Source organism: Podarcis pityusensis, assembly GCF_964106645.2.
Source record: "Podarcis pityusensis genome assembly, chromosome: 3".
NCBI classification, from domain to species: Eukaryota; Metazoa; Chordata; class Lepidosauria; order Squamata; family Lacertidae; genus Podarcis; species Podarcis pityusensis.
The window spans coordinates 4,367,339-4,386,863 of NC_138026.1; the positions used below are offsets into that span (position 1 = coordinate 4,367,339).

The 19,525-nt window shown below is 46.0% G+C and overlaps 1 protein-coding gene across 3 annotated transcripts in view; it reads right to left on the reverse strand.

The window, feature by feature from the left end:
• PKHD1 (PKHD1 ciliary IPT domain containing fibrocystin/polyductin) overlaps window positions 1-19,525 on the reverse strand; it is a 239,609-nt gene that overhangs the window by 87,653 nt on the left and 132,431 nt on the right. For all 3 annotated transcript variants that reach the window (XM_080997326.1, XM_080997327.1, XM_080997328.1), the window contains 5 exons: window positions 18,241-18,375; window positions 15,214-15,349; window positions 13,788-14,034; window positions 4,976-5,150; window positions 2,797-2,992 (listed from right to left, as the gene is read on the reverse strand). In XM_080997326.1, coding sequence (XP_080853452.1) covers window positions 2,797-2,992; window positions 4,976-5,150; window positions 13,788-14,034; window positions 15,214-15,349; window positions 18,241-18,375 — 889 coding nt within the window. The remainder of the gene's footprint in view (window positions 1-2,796; window positions 2,993-4,975; window positions 5,151-13,787; window positions 14,035-15,213; window positions 15,350-18,240; window positions 18,376-19,525) is intronic.

The window sequence follows — 19,525 nt, forward strand, 5'->3', positions numbered from 1 at the left end:
CAAATGATGCTTTATGGGTCCTGCTGACGGAGCAACCTCCTCTTCCTTTGAAGTGGTGGCTGCTTATAGGCTCTTACAGCTTTTCCTCTTCAGCCCAAGCAAGCATCCTCCTTTTGATATGCTACATGCTCATTATCTCTGCCCCATTTAATGATTTTTGATTGAAAGGTGGCAGCTCAGTTGCCAAGAGGATCGTTAAAGAGGCTCCACAGAGTCAGGCCTACAATAAAGGCTTTCCTTATGCAGTGGCCTAAATTTGGAATTTCCTAACAGCGTGTTCTTGTTCTTTGTGGCAGATAAGGGCTGAGCGTGAAATTCTTAATTAAGCAGTAAATAGTGTATGGGGTGTCAGCAGATGCAGCCTGTAGCCATGGAGACTAAGTCACATGAACATGAGAGCAGACACTAAACAGGGAGCCCCGGGGTTTGGAAGTGAGTGGCAGCTGAAGAATCCTACAAAGCTTGTAAACGGGATTAATTAGTTGACTAATTATTTCAGACCATTAATGTAACTTAAAAATAAAGCCAGTTTCTAATATCATAACAAGGGGAACTCCAGGGATTAAAACACAAAACTGCCCTCTTTCTTCGTTGAAGGCTCAAATGGCCAAGACCAGCAATGCAACAATGCTGATTTCCTACAGGACATTGCAAAAAAACAGAAACAAAGCAAAAAAGAAAAAACACAAACCCTTCTCAACCTTTCTGCCCTAAAGAAGTTCTGTGAAGCCAAAAAGTTGGTATATCCTTACTGGCGGAAGTCAAGAAATCTAAACAGTGGCTAAGGTGAAATAGCTTTGGGGTGCTGGGGTATGTGGAAACAAAAGCTCCCATTGCTTAGTCCAGGGAAGGGGCCCAAAGATCTAAAGCTGGAGAGCCAGACACTGACTACTACTACCTAGGGCTTCATTTTGTTGTTGTTTAGTCGTTTAATCATGTCCGACTCTTCGTGACCCCATGGACCAGAGCACGCTAGGCACTTCTGTCTTCCACTGCCTCCCGCAGTTTGGTCAAACTCATGTTAGTAGCTTCGAGAACACTGTCCAACCATCTTGTCCTCGGTCGTCCCCTTCTCCTTGTGCCCTCCATCTTTCCCAACATCAGGGTCTTTTCCAGGGAGTCTTCTCTTCTCATGAGGTGGCCAAAGTACTGGAGCCTCAGCTTCACGATCTGTCCTTCCAGTGAGCACTCAGGGCTGATTTCCTTCAGAATGGAGAGGTTTGATTCTCCCTAAGTCCCAACATGTGACCAAAGGCGTCAGATGGTCTTTCATGTCCAAAGAACAAGTTCAAATGCTACCAGCCGGATAGTACAGATTTCTTCTTTGTGGATAGGTGGGAGACTGGTGTCCAAGCATTACCTGACCACTGGGTAGCATGGGGTGCCAGAGGGCCCATTGTCCTGGGTGGGAGAGGGGCACACAAACCAGCCGCCCCCCACAGAGATCCCCATCATATGGCTGGGGAGAGTGAAGAGTACCTTCTGCGCCTCGCCCTCCCCCGCCCCCACTTTGTGCACCAAGAGATCTTCTACCTACAAAAGTGAAGAATGGGCAAAAACTTAGGGCACGGACGCAGCCCTCAGGGGCAAAGCTTCCACCTTATGGGCCTTCTTTAGAATTGCACACTTATTTCTTAGTATGTTGCACAATGCCCAGTTGCTTGGTAAGATTAGTTATCAGGGCTTCCTTAATCAGTTGGGGGAAATCTAGAAATTGCGCAGGCTGCAGGGAGATGCTGGGGAAACCCACTTCCAACAGCAAGGGGCAACAGGAGCCCCAAATGATTAACAGTGGTCTGAACAACGGGGTTTCTTTTTGTGTCTTTTGAAAAAAGCAACACCTCCGTGCCTTTAGTTGTTCTGGTTGAGGCATTTGTGACTCTTTAAGGACTGGGAAGGGAATATCAATCAAGTCCTCAGCCCAAAATGACACAGTCCCACAAAGGTAGATGCAGGAATCCAAGATAGCCATTGCTGCCTGCCCTCACCCAGCGTTTGTCTCACAGATTTTCTAAATGCAGAGTCCATTTGTGTGCCACTTCTGCCCCAACAGTCCCCAAAACAGGTATCAAGTTGTGGGTGGTGTGTTCAAATGCACGTTTCCAAATCAAGTTGAGTGACGTGCTCTGTGCTGTACGCCACAGGAGAGTGGGTGGCAGCCTGGTCTTCTGCTAAGACATTCAGGTGGCTGTCCATCAATCTCACCATCCCAATAAGTTTAGTCTTACTGGCAGTGGTGGTGGGAGATCAGAGTCAGGAAACAAAATTTTAAATTTAACTGAGGAGGAAAATGGAGAGCTGTCGATCTAGAGAAAATAACTGAATAATGGCAGGTGAGAGATCAGAAAAATCTTGAACGAAAGAGCCTAGAGCAAAGAGCTGCACTTCCTATGCAAGGAAAGGAAAGGAAACTGGAGAAAGAGCCTCAGGGAACTGCCTAGTATTCATGTTCATGTCTCATGTCCTTCCATATCTCCTGTGGGGGGGGGGTTGTTAACCCAGTGTTTTCAGGAGTCCTCCTATACGACTCTGGGTAACTCCTCCCTCCTAACTTACTTAACACAGGAAAACATCATCACCATCATTTTATGTGGCAGGAGAGAAGTGATAGGATTTTTTTGGGGGGGGGGCTCTGATGTCCCAGATGAAGAGTGTCACGGATGAGGAGTTACGTGTGATATCCCTCACCACTTCCTGAGCTTGGATACAGCTGCTCCTCCTCAATGAGCATGATGGTTGAAAACTCCCAGTTTCAAAGGAATCCTTAAAGTGGGGGGAATATGCATTTGTTCTTACCTAAATAAGTTAACCTCCTTCTTTCCCAATTGAAAAACCAGTCACAGCCTTTATTGTGCTTATGTGAAGGTAACGACAGGAGTGGCGATCCTTTCCGTGTACCACAGGTCACTGTAACATTGATGTGGGATGATCGGACTTCATGTTCCAGCAATAAATAATTCCCAACTGTGAAATTATCGAACGTAGCAATATACTAGAGAGTAAAACATAAGAAAAATGCATACTTTTACAATATATTTGTGTCCAGATTTTGTCTGGAGCTTAACAGAAAGAATCTAAGACATGAGGAACACTCTCTAGACCCATAGTGCCACTATTAAATGATTTCATATGGGCTTCCCTAACCCCAATGGTCTGTACATACACCCTTTGAACTAGCTATGGCGGGGTTGGCAAGGTTTACCTTGCCTGGGCTGGTTCACTCCAGTGGAGATCCCTCTGTGGGCCGGTTAAACGACCCCCGTGTTCTGCTTGTGGCCCATGGGCCTTAGGTTGCCTTCCCCTGAGCTATGGGATGCCTCTCATTGTTAAAATGAAAATACACACAGCCTTTTTATGTCTCTCTACCAACAAACTTGCCCTCTTCATAAGACAGATAAATACCAGGAATGGGCACAGAAAATCTCAAGATACACATTGATCTACCCACACGTCGTCGTTATCCCTGAGAAACATAGAAAATAATAGGATATATTTATCCGAAAGTCTTCAAATTTACACAACCCTTTAAAAATTAGCTGACAAAGGTGAATACATCAAAACAGGGCCCTGTCCTGGCTTCTGATCCATAATTGACTCCTGACTTCTGCTCAGTGATTGAAACTAAGACCTCCATGTCGAATCTGACTATGGACTAACATAAACTTATCTCTACTCATAAACTCTTATCCCTAATTCTGTAACGAATTATTGTGTTATACATATCTTTATGAGTTTGAGTTTGAAATCTCTGTTAGAGTTTGTAATATCTATCTGAGTTGTAATCCTTGTCAGAATACATACTTTTGAATGGATTAGCCCTTGTTACTATTGACTATTGATTTGTGAGCAGGGACCACTCCCACTATTGAAACTTACATTGGTCTGAGTTCTTGGTGTGCTTTTTTCTTGGTACTTTCACATTCCAGACATCAAAACAAGTGTCTGCTAAAAGTGAAAGCAATGCCTCTAATCTTAGCTTAACAACTTAACATGAGGGATGGATGATGGAGAAAACAGCAGAATGGAGAGAACGTGCAGAGGGAAAGCTCTGTGGTGACTGACTGGTCTATGTTACCATCAAAGGGAATGGTTTCACCAGTGCTCTCCAATCCAGCAGTGGACAGTATGGTGGGACTGTGCCACTCCCTCGACCTCTGTCTGGCTATGCTACTGCAGCAAACCAGAACGGAAGGAGAGAGGGGCACAGAGGTCACATGACCAACTTAGCCCCACTGTCCTTTTTGCAGCTACTCCAATCCTAATACAGTGGTACCTCTAGCTATGCACACCTCTGGTTGTGTATATTTCAGGATGCGAATGCGGCAGGGTTTTTCCGGGTTTCGCCACACGCACAAGTGCACAAGCACTCTACACACCGCACGTATGCACAGAAGTGCTAAACCGCACTGCATGCATGCGCAGAACCGGCACCTCCGGTTGCGAATTCCTTGGGATGCGGCCGGAGCTCCGGAATGGATCCCGTTCGCAACTGGAGGTACCACTGTACTTTACGAAAGGGAGCTTAAGGATGCTTTTGCTTAAGGACGGACTACCTGTTTTTAACCAGATGTTGGATGGCCATCTGTCAGGAATTCTTTAGCTGTGAATCCTGCATTGCAGGGGGTTACACTCAATGGCCATTGGAGTCCTTTCCAAATCTACAATTCTGTTAGTCTAAGACACCAAAATGGAGAGGTGGAGATAGACTTGTCAATAGTGAAGGAGCTCCAACTTCCAATAAGAGGGAATGATTTTTACCTGGAAAGTAAATACCTTTTTGTTTAGCTCAGCCCAAAATAAACTTTAATGGTGCTTAGGAAAAAAAAGACCCTGAATCTACTCGTCTGTAATTTGGCAGGATTCCTACCTAGGGACACTCCCATTTCTACAATTTTAGTGCAAACCCAATCTTGTGAGCAGTGTGCACCCCTAACAAATATACCAATGTGATTTATGAAGGGGAGGGAATTGTTACCTGCAGGTTTTCACTCAGCAGAGGGTTGTCGAATGACAGACTATAAGTCTCCTGATCCAAAAGAAGAACCATCCAGCCATTTGCATTTGACAGAGTGTCAGAAACATAACTGACCATGGTTGTCTTATTGCGACTATCAGTCACTTTTAAATTATAAGGACAGATCGGGACCTTTCTGAAAAACAATTAAGAATAGTCACGTTTCATTGTCTAATAGCTACTGTTATTTTAGAGTACTTATTAGTTCGCCATTGTCTTTCAAAGGCTTAGGCTAATGACAGCTCAGATGGCATAAAACATAGATACCGTATTTTTCCGTGTATAAGACTAGGTTTTTTCCCTAAAAAATAATGTCAAAAATTAGGGGGCGTCTTATACACGGATAGTGCCGAGGGTGGACTGGTGATTGGTTGTTGCCCCCCAAATAGGGGGCATCTTCTACATGGGGGCGTCTTATAGATGGAAAAATATGATATTTATTTATTTATTTATACCCCGCACATCTGGCTGGGTTTCTCCAGCCACTCTGGGTGGCTTCCAACAAAACACTAAAATACAATAACCTATTGTGATGGGACGATGAGCTGCTTGTGTGTAAAATCCTAGTCCCTCAGAGTTTGGTCAAGTTTGCAAACCTCTGTCTGTAACGGAGCCCCTTAAACATGGCTCCGTCAGTCGCTGGCAGATTCCGACAGTGGTTGCTTTCGGAATCGCTTCCAACATAAAAGCTCCTTAACGGAAACACGTCTTCTGGACTCTCTGCGTGACAGTTTCCGGCGAGGAGTGGGTGTCCCTACAGGAGGTCCTGAAACCTCCCCACTGTTTTCGCTGGAAGTGTCTCTGAGCCATCCCTCCAGCTCACTTTCCCTCAGCTCAGCTCCTCTCCCCCTACTGGTTCCCTCTTCAGCTGCTGAGTCTCTCCCAACCTGTGTGAGCCCTTTCACTTCCCTTCCTTCCGATGGCAGTTCCCTGACATCCACCTCCCCTCCAGGGCCCCCTTCATCCCCTCTCGCCCCCTCCTCTACGGGCGGTGAGGAGGCAAAACCCCGGAAGGAACTTCCTTCATCTTCCGATGTCCCGAACACTTCTCTCCACCTGTTGCGGTTCCTGGTCTCGAAGTACTCCTCCTCCTCAGAGTCCATCTCCCCTTCCCCTTCCGAGTCCGAGAATCCTTCCAACTCCTCCTCCTCATCGGTGGTCCCAAAGTATTCCCTCCGGAACCTCTCCACAGGCTGAGGTTTCCTTGGGAACCTTTGATGGAACGTTTCTATCAATACCTCGTCATTGATATCTTCTGCCATTACCCAAGTGTTTTCTGACTCCGGTTCTCCTTCCCACGCTACCAAATACTCCACCTGATCCCCCTTCCACCTGGCGTCGAGGATTTCTGCCACATGGCTGCTGCATTCCCTTTCTTCTATGACCGGTCCCCGAGTGGCCATCCCTTCTCGTCCCCCCTCATACGGTGACAGTAACGACCTGTGAAATACTGGGTGCAGTTTCATGTGGTTGGGTAACCGGAGCCTGAAAGCCACTGGGTTGACCTGTTGAATGACCTCAAAAGGACCCAATCTCCTGGGTCTTAATTTCTTACAACCTCCTTTGAACGGCAACCCTTGGGTTGACAGCCACACCCTATCTCCCACCCTTATGGTTTCACCTTCCCTTCGGTTCTTGTCTGCCTGCCTCTTGTATTCTTCCTTCGCCCTTTCTAAGTTGAGTTGGAGCTGACGATGGATTGCTTCCATTTCTTCTACAAAATGCTCGGCTGCCGGGACGCTCCATCTCTCCCCTTCTCCCCCTGGGAAACCCCTGGGATGACACCCATAATTAGCCAAGAAGGGGCTCATCCCTGTGGACACATTCTCGGCATTGTTGTAGGCAAATTCCGCCAGCGCCAACTTTTCTACCCAGTCATTCTCTCTGTCATTGACATAACACCTCAGGTATTGCTGGAGGACACCGTTTGCTCTTTCCGCCTGCCCGTTGGTTTCAGGGTGCCGGGCAGTCGAAAAGTTGACCTCCACCTGCAGTAAGCTCATGAGCTTCCTCCAGAACCTGGAAGTAAATTGTTTTCCTCGGTCTGAGACCACCCTCAATGGCACCCCGTGCAACCTAAAAATGTGTTCTACAAATAACTTCGCTGTCTCTTCCGCCGTGACTGCATGCGAGCAGGCTACAAAGTGGCACATCTTTGTTAGTAGGTCTACCACCACCATGATGGCTGTTTTCCCCTTGGACTTCGGCAGATCAGTCATAAAATCTATCGACACTGCCTCCCAAGGTCGTTCTGGGGTTGGTAAGGGTTCTAATAGCCCCGCCGGTGCCCGCCTCTCCCCTTTGGCTCGCTGGCATTGCTCACACCCTCTTACATACTCCCGTACATCTTCCCTCACCTTAGGCCACCAAAATTCCCTGGTGACCAACCACATGGTTTTGTGTTGTCCAAAATGCCCCGCCGTGGGGCTGTCGTGCAACTGCTTGAGTACCCTCCCCCTTAAGTCTCCTTCAGGGATATACAGTGCCCCTTTGTAATACAAAGCTCCATTTCTTTCCTCGAAACCCCCTGGTTCCTCTCCCTCACCCCTAAGACCTCTGAGCTTATTCTGGGCGTATTCATCATTCTCTGTTTCCTCTACCAGTTCTCTTTGTCCCACCAATGCCGCCCCACACACCCAGCGGTCCTCTGGAATGACATGTCTCTCTTCGGGTGCTCCCTCCCCCTCCAAATATTCAGGTTTGCGTGAGAGAGCGTCCGCCCTAATGTTCTCTGGGCCTGGCACGTAACAAATCTCAAAGTTAAATTTGGAGAACTCCTGGGCCCATCTCACTTGCCGTTGGTTGAGCACTCGTGCCGTCCTCCAATACTCTAGGTTCTTGTGGTCAGTGCACACTTGCACCTTATGTTGTGCGCCAATTAGCAGGTGCCTCCATCTCCGGAACGCCTCATGAATGGCTAGTAGTTCTCGGTCATACACCGTGTAGTTCCTCTCGGATTTGTTCAGCTTTCGCGAAAAAAAGGCACACGGTCTCCACTCTGACTCCTCCTTCCCTGGCTGCAGAAGCACCGCCCCAATCGCTCTGTCTGATGCGTCAGTTTCCACTCTCATCGGTTTTTGTAAATCCACATGCAGGAGTTGTTGTTCCGAGGCGAAGGCCCTTTTTAGTTCCTCAAATGCTCGCTCCGCCTCCTCAGTCCAAACGAACTTCTTCTTACTGCTGAGACAGTCCGTAATGGGCGCCGTCAGGTGGGCAAAGTTTCGGATGAACTTACGATAGAAGTTCCCAAATCCTAGGAACCTCTGCACATCCTTCCTTGTTTTGGGTGTTTTCCATTCCAGCACCGCCTGGACCTTGCCGGGATCCATGGCCAATCCCTTGTCTGACAGGCGATACCCCAGGAATTCCACCTCCTTGGTATGAAACTGACACTTCTCCAGTTTCACCCACAGCTGGTTGGCTTGCAGCCTGCTCAACACTTCTCTGACGTCTCTCACATGCTGCTCCTCATTCTCAGAATACACCAACACGTCGTCTAAGAAGGCCACACAATTCTTGTAAAGCAAAGGCCCCAGGACGTGGTTCATAAACGATTGAAAGCACGCGGAGCCTCCTTGTAGGCCGAAGGGCATAACTAAATATTCAAATGCCCCCAAAGGGGTGAACATGGTGGTTTTCCATTCATCCCCCTTCCTTATTCGTATCAGGTTGTACGCCCCCCTTAGGTCCAGTTTAGTAAAAATCTTTCCCTTCCTGACCCTTGTCAAAATGTCGTCAATCCTGGGCATAGGGAAAGCCACTGGTTCTGACACTGCATTTAAGGCCCTGAAGTCACACACAAGCCTCGGCTTGTTCGTGTTTTTTTTATCCACAAAAAACACTGGGCTGCCCCCCACCGCCCTGGACTCTCTGATGAACCCTCTCTTCAGGTTCTTGTCAATGAACTCTCTTAGCTCCTGCATCTCTCTGTCTGACATGGCGTACAGCTTGCCTACAGGGAGCTGTGCCCCAGGGAGTAAATTGATTTGACAGTCAAAGGGTCTATGCGGGGGTAGTTGGTCAGCTTCCCTTTCGCTGAAGACGTCGCGGAGATCTGCGTATTGTCGTGGTACCTTCACGTTCTCCGTTACTTCAGTCCCTGCTAGGGTGGCTTGGGCCCCTGCCAAACCCTTTCCCTCTTTGCAGTGTTCTAAGCAATGTGCTGAACCAAAAGAAACCACTCTCTGATGCCAGCCCACCAGCGGATCATGTAACGCTAGCCAGCTCATCCCCAATATAATGGGAGCTCCTCCCAAGGTGGCCACATTAAACGCTATCAGTTCGGTGTGCCTTGCCACCTTCATTATCATTGGGACGGTCTGCAAGCTGACTTCTCCTCCCAACAGCTCCCTGCCATCGATCGTGGTCACCTGCAGGGGGTTGCTTAAAGGGATCGTCTGTATCTGGTGTTCAGCTGCAAACTCTTTGCTCATGAAATTGCAGGAGCTGCCTGAGTCCAACAGCGCCTTTATCTTTAGAGGGTGTCCGTTTGGCAGCTCTAGCGCCACTTCTATCACTAGGGCGGGTTTAGGAGGTTCTGGCGTGGGCACTTTCACTGCTCTTTGGCCTGGCTGCTGTGCCCCGACGGTGGCAGCCAGGCGTTGGCTTTTACTTGCTTCGGTATTTCTTCCTCTCTTCCCTCCACAGCTCCTACCATCCCTTGCCATTCCTTCCTCTGGGGGCAGACTCTGGCAAAGTGACCTGGCTGTTGGCAGAGATAGCATTTCCGGGCGCCTTTTCCCTCCTTCTTTCCCCCCTCACTGGGCTTTGAAACTGCGCGCGCGCGCGCTGTTCCGATTTCCATCGGCTCTGCCGGCGGGAAAGTTGGCTCTGGAATGTCTGGAATGCGGAACTCCTTCCAACGTTCCCCCTTCCCTTCCCGCCTCTCCAATGCTCTCGCCTCCTGGCGCGCTCCTATGGTCAGCGCTGATTTGGTCAGCTGGTCCATAGACTCCGCCCTGGGCGCCCGGGAAAGTTCGTCTTTCACAGCCGAAGAAAGCCCTTCTTCAAAGAGCATTTGAATGGGTTCCGCCGATAGATCCCACCCCAATTTATGGATCAACATGGTGAACTCAGTCCAGTACTCACGGACAGATCGGCTCCCCTGTTTGCAAGCCATTAACTGTCTGCGGACCACTCCCTGTTCAATATCGCTGGAAAACATCAGATCCATGGCGCGAAAGAACTTCATCGTGTCCTTTAGGACGTCACTATTCGCTGCCATCAGGGGTCTAACCCAGTCTCTCGCCCCCTTTTCAAGATGCCCAATCACGAAAGCCACTCGTGATTCCTCGTCAGGGAATTCATCAAACTGCAGATTGAGGGCATATTGCATCTCTGTCCGAAAGCCATGATAGTCTTTGGGCTCCCCCCCAAACTTCTGCACCAATCCTGGTACCTTTCTGACGAGCTGGGTGTCTTTCCCCTTTTTGTCTGCATCCTGAGCCCTCCTCTCCTCAAGCCTCGCCGTCTGCAGCGCTAGCTGGACCTCCAACACCCGGTACCTTTCTTCCAGGCTTGGACCCGCTCCAGCTCCTGCTTCTCCGGTTCCGGCTGGGTTGCTCATGATGCCTTCTCCTGCACAAGCTGCTCACGGAGACTGTCGGAATGCTGTGATGGGACGATGAGCTGCTTGTGTGTAAAATCCTAGTCCCTCAGAGTTTGGTCAAGTTTGCAAACCTCTGTCTGTAACGGAGCCCCTTAAACATGGCTCCGTCAGTCGCTGGCAGATTCCGACAGTGGTTGCTTTCGGAATCGCTTCCAACATAAAAGCTCCTTAACGGAAACACGTCTTCTGGACTCTCTGCGTGACAGTTTCCGGCGAGGAGTGGGTGTCCCTACAGGAGGTCCTGAAACCTCCCCACTGTTTTCGCTGGAAGTGTCTCTGAGCCATCCCTCCAGCTCACTTTCCCTCAGCTCAGCTCCTCTCCCCCTACTGGTTCCCTCTTCAGCTGCTGAGTCTCTCCCAACCTGTGTGAGCCCTTTCACTTCCCTTCCTTCCGATGGCAGTTCCCTGACACCTATTAAACATTAAAAGCTTCCCTAAACAAGGCTGCCTTCGGATGTCTTCTAAAAATTTGGTAGTTATTTTTCTTCTTGACATCATGCGAGGGCATTCCACAGGGCGGGTGCCACTACCAAGAAGGCCCTCTGCCTGGTTCCCTGTAACTTGGCTTCTCGTAGTGAGGGAACCGCCAGAAGGCCCTCGGTGCTGGACCTCAGTGTCCGGGCAGAACGATGGGGGTGGAGACGCTCCTTCAGGTATACTGGGCTGAGGCTGTTTAGGGCTTTAAATGTCAGCACCAACACTTTGAATTGTGTTCGGAAACATACTGGGAGCCAGTGTAGGTCTTCCCATTTCCCAGAATCTGTCTTCTGTGCAATTTTTGCATCAAATATTTCAGAGAGCACACTTCCAATGTACTGAACTGGATCTCTAGCCTACCTCCCTTAGACGTAAACTCTCTCTTAGAAAAGACTCTCTTCTGTGAACTACTAGTTCCTTGCTGTTGCAGGGAGCTTCTCATATGGCTCGTGCTCTAGACCAGTGGTTCTCAACCTGTGGGTCCCCAGATGTTGTTGGACTACAACTCCCATCATCCTTGAGCTCTGACCTTACTAGATAGGGGTGATGGGAGTTGTAGTTCAACAACATCTGGGGACCCACAGGTTGAGAAAGGCTGCTCTAGACAGTGTTTCTGATAAACAAGGAGCCAAAATTGAGGCTCAGTGTCAATAGACGTCTGCGGTTTCACTGCCCAAAACTAAGAGTATTTGACAGTATTATTTGCAGTATAATTCTTGTCCATCTCTGAGTATCCTCAGCAAAATAAGAAAGAAATGTCGTCAGTGCAACCTCCCTTGTTTGGTGCCTCCAAATAAATCTCTTGGTTTAATCCTTAAAAAGGCAACAATATGCTCCCTCCCTTTAAAACATGCAGGTTAACTGTGAACTGGAAATGGATATCAGAGTCTCTTTCCAAACAATGATTCTGTTTTTATACACTGTCAAGCTAGCACCAAAATAGAACTACTATATTGCCCACATAATTGAGCATTCCTGAAACCATAATTAGCACCATTTTAATTTGCCCTAAATAGCCAGTGATTTTCACTGTGCCCTAAATAGCCACCAATCTACCTCTCTTTAATGTTAATGGAGCAGAGTAGGGCAGGAGTATTTGTAATTCAGAGGAGCTGAGGGAGTCTGCATGGATCATTAAGAGGAGAGAGCTTTCATTACCAAGGGAGGAGGGAATCTCTCTAGGAACTGATCTTGTCTTTATGCAAAGGAAACCAGGAAAAGGCAACAGCCATAAGATGAAGTTAACCCCTGCCTCAAACTGTCAGGAACCTTTCAAAAATTGTTAAGAACAAAACCAACTTATGACTTATTGACAACACCAAATGTTTATGTCCATGTAAGTTTCAGTTAAGAAGCAGCATGCTGCAAAAATCTAGCATGACTAATAGATGGAGCTTGACAGCCTTGGTTACAATTTGCCATCATGGTTGTATAAACTGTTATGTAATTTAGCTCAAGTGTAGTGTGCAGAACTGTTGGGCATAAACGGCCCACAAAGGATTTGCTAAACCATTCAGCAACTCTGAGGAGAATAAATATTAAGTCTCCTGTTTATGTTTACCATTAGCTTACTTATCCTAAGGGTGTCTCTCTCTGAGTCTCCTTTTTGTATTAAGGAAAAACACACCGCTTGGCTCTAAATGCTTTTCATTTGGTACCTTTGTGAAATAATCTACTGTAATCATACATCTCTAGAAAATGAAGCAGGAATAAAAAGTCTGTCTTAAAATAGTGCTGATAATATGAACCTCAATACTGAAATCAGTTGTTTCACAAAGTTAACCTGTTATTTTTGTTCCGTTCCACCTAAACAGATGTGTGGAGCTGTTGTATGTCACATGTCTGTTTACATTCCAGCACAGCTTGCTGGGAACTTCCATTTGTGTATAGCTTTTGCTTTATGCTGCTTCTTGCTTGGACATGAAGGAGAGCAGAAATGTTTTCTTTGTCCTGATCTATGCTGAATAAACTGCTTGTAAATATGCTTTACATATGCCTCTGTCTGCCCTTCCGTCGCGAAGAGTTTGTTATCTCTGCTGGCTTGCGTGCTCAACTTCTGAAAGGCTTCTGAATCTCTGAGTCACAGTTTTGATGCAGAACCAAGGACTGGAGTTTGACCGACAACCGGCTGGTGGGCTGGAGCCAGCTGGGGGCCTGCCAATTGCCCCCATTCCCTTGGGCACATCCCAACAATTTTAGCCCTCCACCCACCTCCACTGAGCACATACACCAGGAGCACTTTTCACAGAGAACACCTGTTTTGCACATACAAATCCAAACTGGATCCTGCTGCATGTGACTGCTGCCAGCAGTTTTCAGAGGCATTTGCCAAGGCCCATGTCTGTTCTGGGCCCAGCAAGAGTTAGTAGCTCCATCTTCACTCTCACTTTGTGTAAGGCTCAGCTAGGTCTGAGGCAGTGCATGCTGGAGCTTGGCAGCAGAACGTCTGCCCTGCATGCAAAAAGTTCTATCTCCAGCCACACCACTTTTTGCAACCCTTAAACAAGGGTGCACTTGTTCGCATATGGGAATCATGTAAACACATAATTGGGCATTCCAGGGGACGTCAAACTTGAGAAAGAGATGTTCTTTGTGTATGTGCATACATTCCTAGATGTGCCATGTACTCTACAGAGCAGTCCACATCTTTCCTCTATAAGAAGAACTTGAGAAAAGAACGATACTTACAGGCCAATAGACATACGGTGGAAAGTAACATTTCCATGGCAAAGACTGCCACTGGCAAATTGACTGGCATTGACACTCGGCAAGCAGGAATCTGGAAGCGTATCCACAGAAGGGAGGATATAGCTCCCCCTTTGCCCTGTGATTGTGCCATCTAGATCTTTAAGAATTGCACAATGAGGAAATGGGAACGATATCCAATTTGGGGCATTTAGAAGTAGCACTTGCTCAGACCTCACAGCAAATCCGCCTGTAAAGTAGGGACAGGGAGAGAGAAATATGGTTGTGTTGCTAATAACTGATGAACAAGCTACAAAATCTGATTCAGTCAGGGAGGGGTCAGAATTATTTTGGGATATTGAAAGAATACGTTCATATATCATTGCTTACTTGTTTATTAAAGGCATGTATTACTCATACTGAAAATCTATGACATATCCACTGTTGGTAACGAGAGATAAATGTATTTGGAGCATGGCATTCGCAATGAAATTGACATCTTGTGCCTACTCAAAACTAAGGGTGGGATTTGCCCAGTGAATCCTGTCCATGGATGCACAAGGACTTCTGCTTACACAATGGGGCTTTCTCCTCTCTCCATCCCCCATGCCCCCCAAATTGGCTTGGGAGGGGGTTGGGAGAGCCCTCTCCCCAGAACAGCCCATAGGGGGCAAAGAGAAGGAATGTTCTCTGTCTGAAATGCTTGCATTGATGAGACAATTGTTATCGCGCCATGTTGGATTTCTCCACAGTTTCATTGAAATATAGCATGCTGAAATGATACATTTAAGGATAGTTGGTGTTCAGATTATAGTCAGCTTTTGATGCTGTTTATGAGTGTATGTTATTTTTATGGACATAACAACATTTTTAAAACATACAGTATTTCAGAAAGCCGGATTATGGGCAGGATCTCAGGACACTGCTTATTCATCAAATGTTGAGGTCTTACGATTATTTGAGGTGGGGCACAGAAGATAATACCTTTTTAGGGTAAAATAAACAAACATTAAATAGGACTTTGTGCAGGCTGTCAGTCTGTAGATAGTACAGCTTGTAGATAGTACAACTATCTCCATGTCCCTTTTCTCATTATTCTGTTGCCCCATGTTTCCTGCCTATTTTATGAAGTTGCATTTGGGTCAAACTGGACATGACCTTGATTGCATGAAGCCAATTCAGTTGAGCTCATGCAGGATCAGAAACACAGGGGATTGGGGGGGGGGGGAGTTGAATCCTCTACCCTCAAAGGCTGCTATCTGCATTGGCAGGGAAGCCTCCACTGCCACCAGCATGAATTCCCTGCCTGCTGTGGTCATTTATTTGACCCGACAAGGAAACCAGTTCACAGGCACAGAACAGTCCACATTTAAATCCACCACCACATTTTTATTTTTGTTTTTGTTTTTGCACAGAAAGCCTATCTTACCTTGACCTCGGTAACAACCAGAACAGGTGGCGATTGCAGTGCAATTGGGAATGTCAAAATTCATAAAGGTTGTATTTGAAATCAATAGTTCATGCCTTTTGGGAGTTTTCAGTCCTGCCTGCATACAAGTTCCATCCTGCAGCAATAATATAGAAAGAGACTATATTGTGATATAGCTCCAGCGGTTTCTTTTATTCTTTTCATAGGAACATAGAATTGTAGAGATGGATGGGACTCAAGGGTCATCTAGTCCAACCCCCTGCAATGCAGGAATCTCAGCTAAAGCATCCATGACCTCTGCTTAAAAACCTCCAAGGAAGGAGAGTCCACCACCTCTCATGGGAATCTGTTCCACAGCTCTTACTGTCAAACAGCTCTTACTGTCAGAAAGTTCTCTTGATGTTTAGTTGGACTCTCTTTCCTTGTAACTTGCAGCTATTGGTTTGAGTCCTACTCTCCAGAGCAGGAGAAAATGAGCTTGCTCCATCTTCCATGTGACAGCCCTTGAGATATTTGAAGATGGCTAACATATCTCTTCTCACTCTCCTCTTTTCCAGGCTAAATACACCCAGCTCCTTCAACCACTCCTCATAAGGCTTAGTTTCCAGACCCTTGATCATCTTGGTCGCCCTCCTCTGCACACCTTCTACCTTCTTAAATTGTGGTGCCCAGAACTAGACACAGTGATTTGCATGTCCAGAAAGGCTCCCAGATTTTCAGCTTTCTCTCCCAGGTCCTATCCCAATTATCCTATGTTTGATCCTGTGTTCTCTGCTTTCTGTCTTCTTCTCTCACGCCTCAGTTCTCTCACCTCTATGTAAATCTTCACTGAAATTATTGATTTATCCCGTTGCTCATACTATGTCACACCCATTCTCAGCTTCCACCACTGGCTTCCCACTCGGTTCAGTATCCATCACAAATTCTGTGTCCTTCACTATTAAGCTCTCCATGCTCTTGCTGCCTTTAGGCCCTTGTGAAAACGTAAGTTGTGCAAGAATTGAAAGTTGTGTCTTTCACAAGTCATACCTATAGACAGGAGGAGCTATGCACTTTCTGAGTTGCTAACAGCTATTAAACCGAACTACACATGCAACGTTAATTTTAAGTTCCAACTGTAGGCAACGTTGCTCTCTGGCCTTGATGGAAGTCATCTCCCCTCCCCCCCACAAATTAACTTGCTGTGTAAAGAGCAGAAGTACAAAAGGACAGAAGTAACAGCTGGTTTAAAGGCATATTTTAAAAATAAAAGGGCTGGCTGAGTGGAAGGTTTAGCCTTCTTGTTAAATTAATGTCATAAAGTTTTAATTGATGTTAAAGAGACATCATTATTAAAGGATAGAATTACATAAATTAATATGTAAATTATGACAAGACAACTCTTTATCGTGAGATAATCGAAGATAATCACACCCCCAGGGTGCTGTGAGGAACAAAGCATAGCTGAGTGCTTTAAATCTCTTAACAAGTATGGGGTGGGGGGCACTCCAATGCTCTATATCCAGCGACAGTAAAACAAAACCAAAAGGCCGCATCTTAGATGTACTGGAAACCACCTACCAAAGATTTCCATGTGTCTTCTTGTTGCTCACCCCACTCTACCATTCTAATCTCTCCTGGCTCCTGAGCTTCTTTGCCTCAGTTTTCCTCACCTTCACAAGGAATATTGTTTCTCCACCATCTCACACTCCTAAGGCTCCCTGGGTTTACACACACACCTGCACACACCCTTACACACCTCTTATGGAAATGAAACAAACCCAGGTACTTGAAGGAGCAAATCTCCTGACATTGACCCATATTAAGAACTTTGGGTTCTACTTCTGGGAATGGTGTGGCTGGCAAAAGCTATTAGTTCTTGGGGACCTTTCAAGCAGAGAACAATAACTGGTGCAAGCCACTACAGCATCCCTTTGCTAGTCACCGCTGTTCAGGCAGCTCGCAGACAGAGATGTGTGAAGGAAAAGGGCAAAAGCATAGGGTCCTCCTTCCTTCTACAGTCTCTCTCCTCCACTCTCTGCAAGCCACCTCTCCTCTCAGTTGGTGGGGCACCTTCTCTGGGTTGGGCCCAGGGATAGAGCACATGCTCTGGACAAACATGTATGCAAAACAACAGCAACATCCCTCATATTTTTTATACTGACATAATTCGGTTCCTGAAATACTGGCTATGAATAAAAAGGGATTCTTGCTCGCTAGCCAACTGTATTTGTGCAACATTGGCTAACCTTTTACAGCAGCTTCCAAACACATTCTGTTTGAGACACAAATACCCTGCACTCCCTTAACTGTTGTTACTCAGAGTTTAATAGGAATCCGAGTGGCTTTTGGTTTGGTCTACTTGTGGAGAGGGATTTCAATACAATACAATAAATAGTTAACAACAGATACATAGTTTTCCTCAGCTTCAAAGCAGCGGATAAAGATGAACGGATAAGCCCTCACTATGCCACAGGGAATTATTTTCTGTTTTACAGATTAGAGAATTGAGACAAAGAGATTAAAAATATTGCCAAAGCAATGAGGGAAAAATTAGAACCAAACATAAAACTCAGACAGACTCTGGATGAGAGAGCAAACGTCTTCTCTAGTCGGGTCTTTCCTTATTAGTTCTGCAATTGTCACTGGGATACATTAAACATACAAAGTACACCATGCCTAACTTCATAAACCTATACATGTCTACTCAAAAGTAAATCCCACTTACTCCCATGAAAGAATAAGGCTACAATCCTATACACATTTATTAGAGGGTAAAGCGCCATTAAACTTAGCCATAAGTCAACTAGCAACCATGGAGAGGACAGTGCAAGAACCTACCGTAAGTCTCATTACAGCTCATTCACATCACACTAAACTATGATTTAGCTTGACATCTAGATATGACTATAAAGTCTGACAACAGTGCTGAGAAAAGACCTCAATATTCCCCCAAAAGCTGTTTTTTTCTAACTTTATTGCCCTTTTAGCTCTTTAAGTTTGTTTCTTTAATAGCCTCTGAAAGTGGAGGACAACTTGAGTTCTTACCTTCTCATGCAGGTGACCAAGTAGTAAACTATTGGCAACAGAGGTGTTTCCAAGACTTTCCACAATGTCAATTCCAAAATATTTGCAAGAAGAGATGTGGAAGCTCCAAAGCTGTAGGTTGCTACTGCTAATAATCTGTTAATAGTAAGTATTTTAAACATTAATACATTATTACAAAGGAAATAAAGTAAATGAATAGTTGTCTGTGCTCCATAAGACACTGTGCGAGAAGACAGTGACCTCTCAGGCCTTAACAAAAATTATGAATTTACCAATCACCTAACCATTAGTTACAATGGTGTGTTTTCAGTCTGGCCACACTTTATCACGTGGCATGAATGAATTACTGGTTGACATTCCACAATTTATGCTACAAGGGACACTTAACTATGATTATTTTTTCCAGTTTTTATTTATTTTAATTGTGAAATAGTTAAATCACAAAGTCTTCGTATTTACAAAATGAGACACAAAGATACATCCATTGGGTTAACATAATTCGTAAATTATTATTTAAATGGTAAAATTAGCATTATACTTAACTTCCATATGGCTCAATTTGTTTAATTTTTAAATTCCTGGGGACCAGCGACGTCATCATAAAGTCAATAGCCCTGGTGGAGGGATTAAATGGCACTGCCACCTAGCTATGATGATGATGTTCCATCTCTGAGCCATAATAAATACAGTCCAAGGTATGTGAAATGAGTATGAAGGAATGCCATGCTTCTACAGGTAGCTTCTACAGGGCTTTGGCTACAATCGTATTGTCCAAAAATAGCAACAGGCGTGACACAGCAATCTTGAGCCCTTACCCAGCTGACACAGTAATTTACCCACCCTGCCTTCCTCCCCTTTTATCTTATTCCTCATCTGCTTGATTAACAATGAGAAACAAACCAGAAGACTGGATTTTCAGTACTTCCACACAGGATCAAGACTGCAATAGCAGAGACATAAAATACATGCCCCCAATAGTTACCATAAAAAGGGGAAGTATATCTGTTTGTTTTTTTAATCAGCCCTGAGTGCTCACTGGAAGGACAGATCCTGAAGCTGAGGCTCCAAGACTTTGGCCACCTCATGAGAAGAGAAGACCCTGATGTTGGGAAATATGGAGGGCACAAGGAGAAGGGGACGACAGAGGACGAGATGATTGGACAGTGTTCTCGGAGCTACCAGCATGAGCTTGACCAAACTGTGGGAGGCAGTGGAAGACAGAAGTGCCTGGCGTGCTCTGGTCCATGGGGTCACGAAGAGTCAGACACGACTAAATGACTAAACA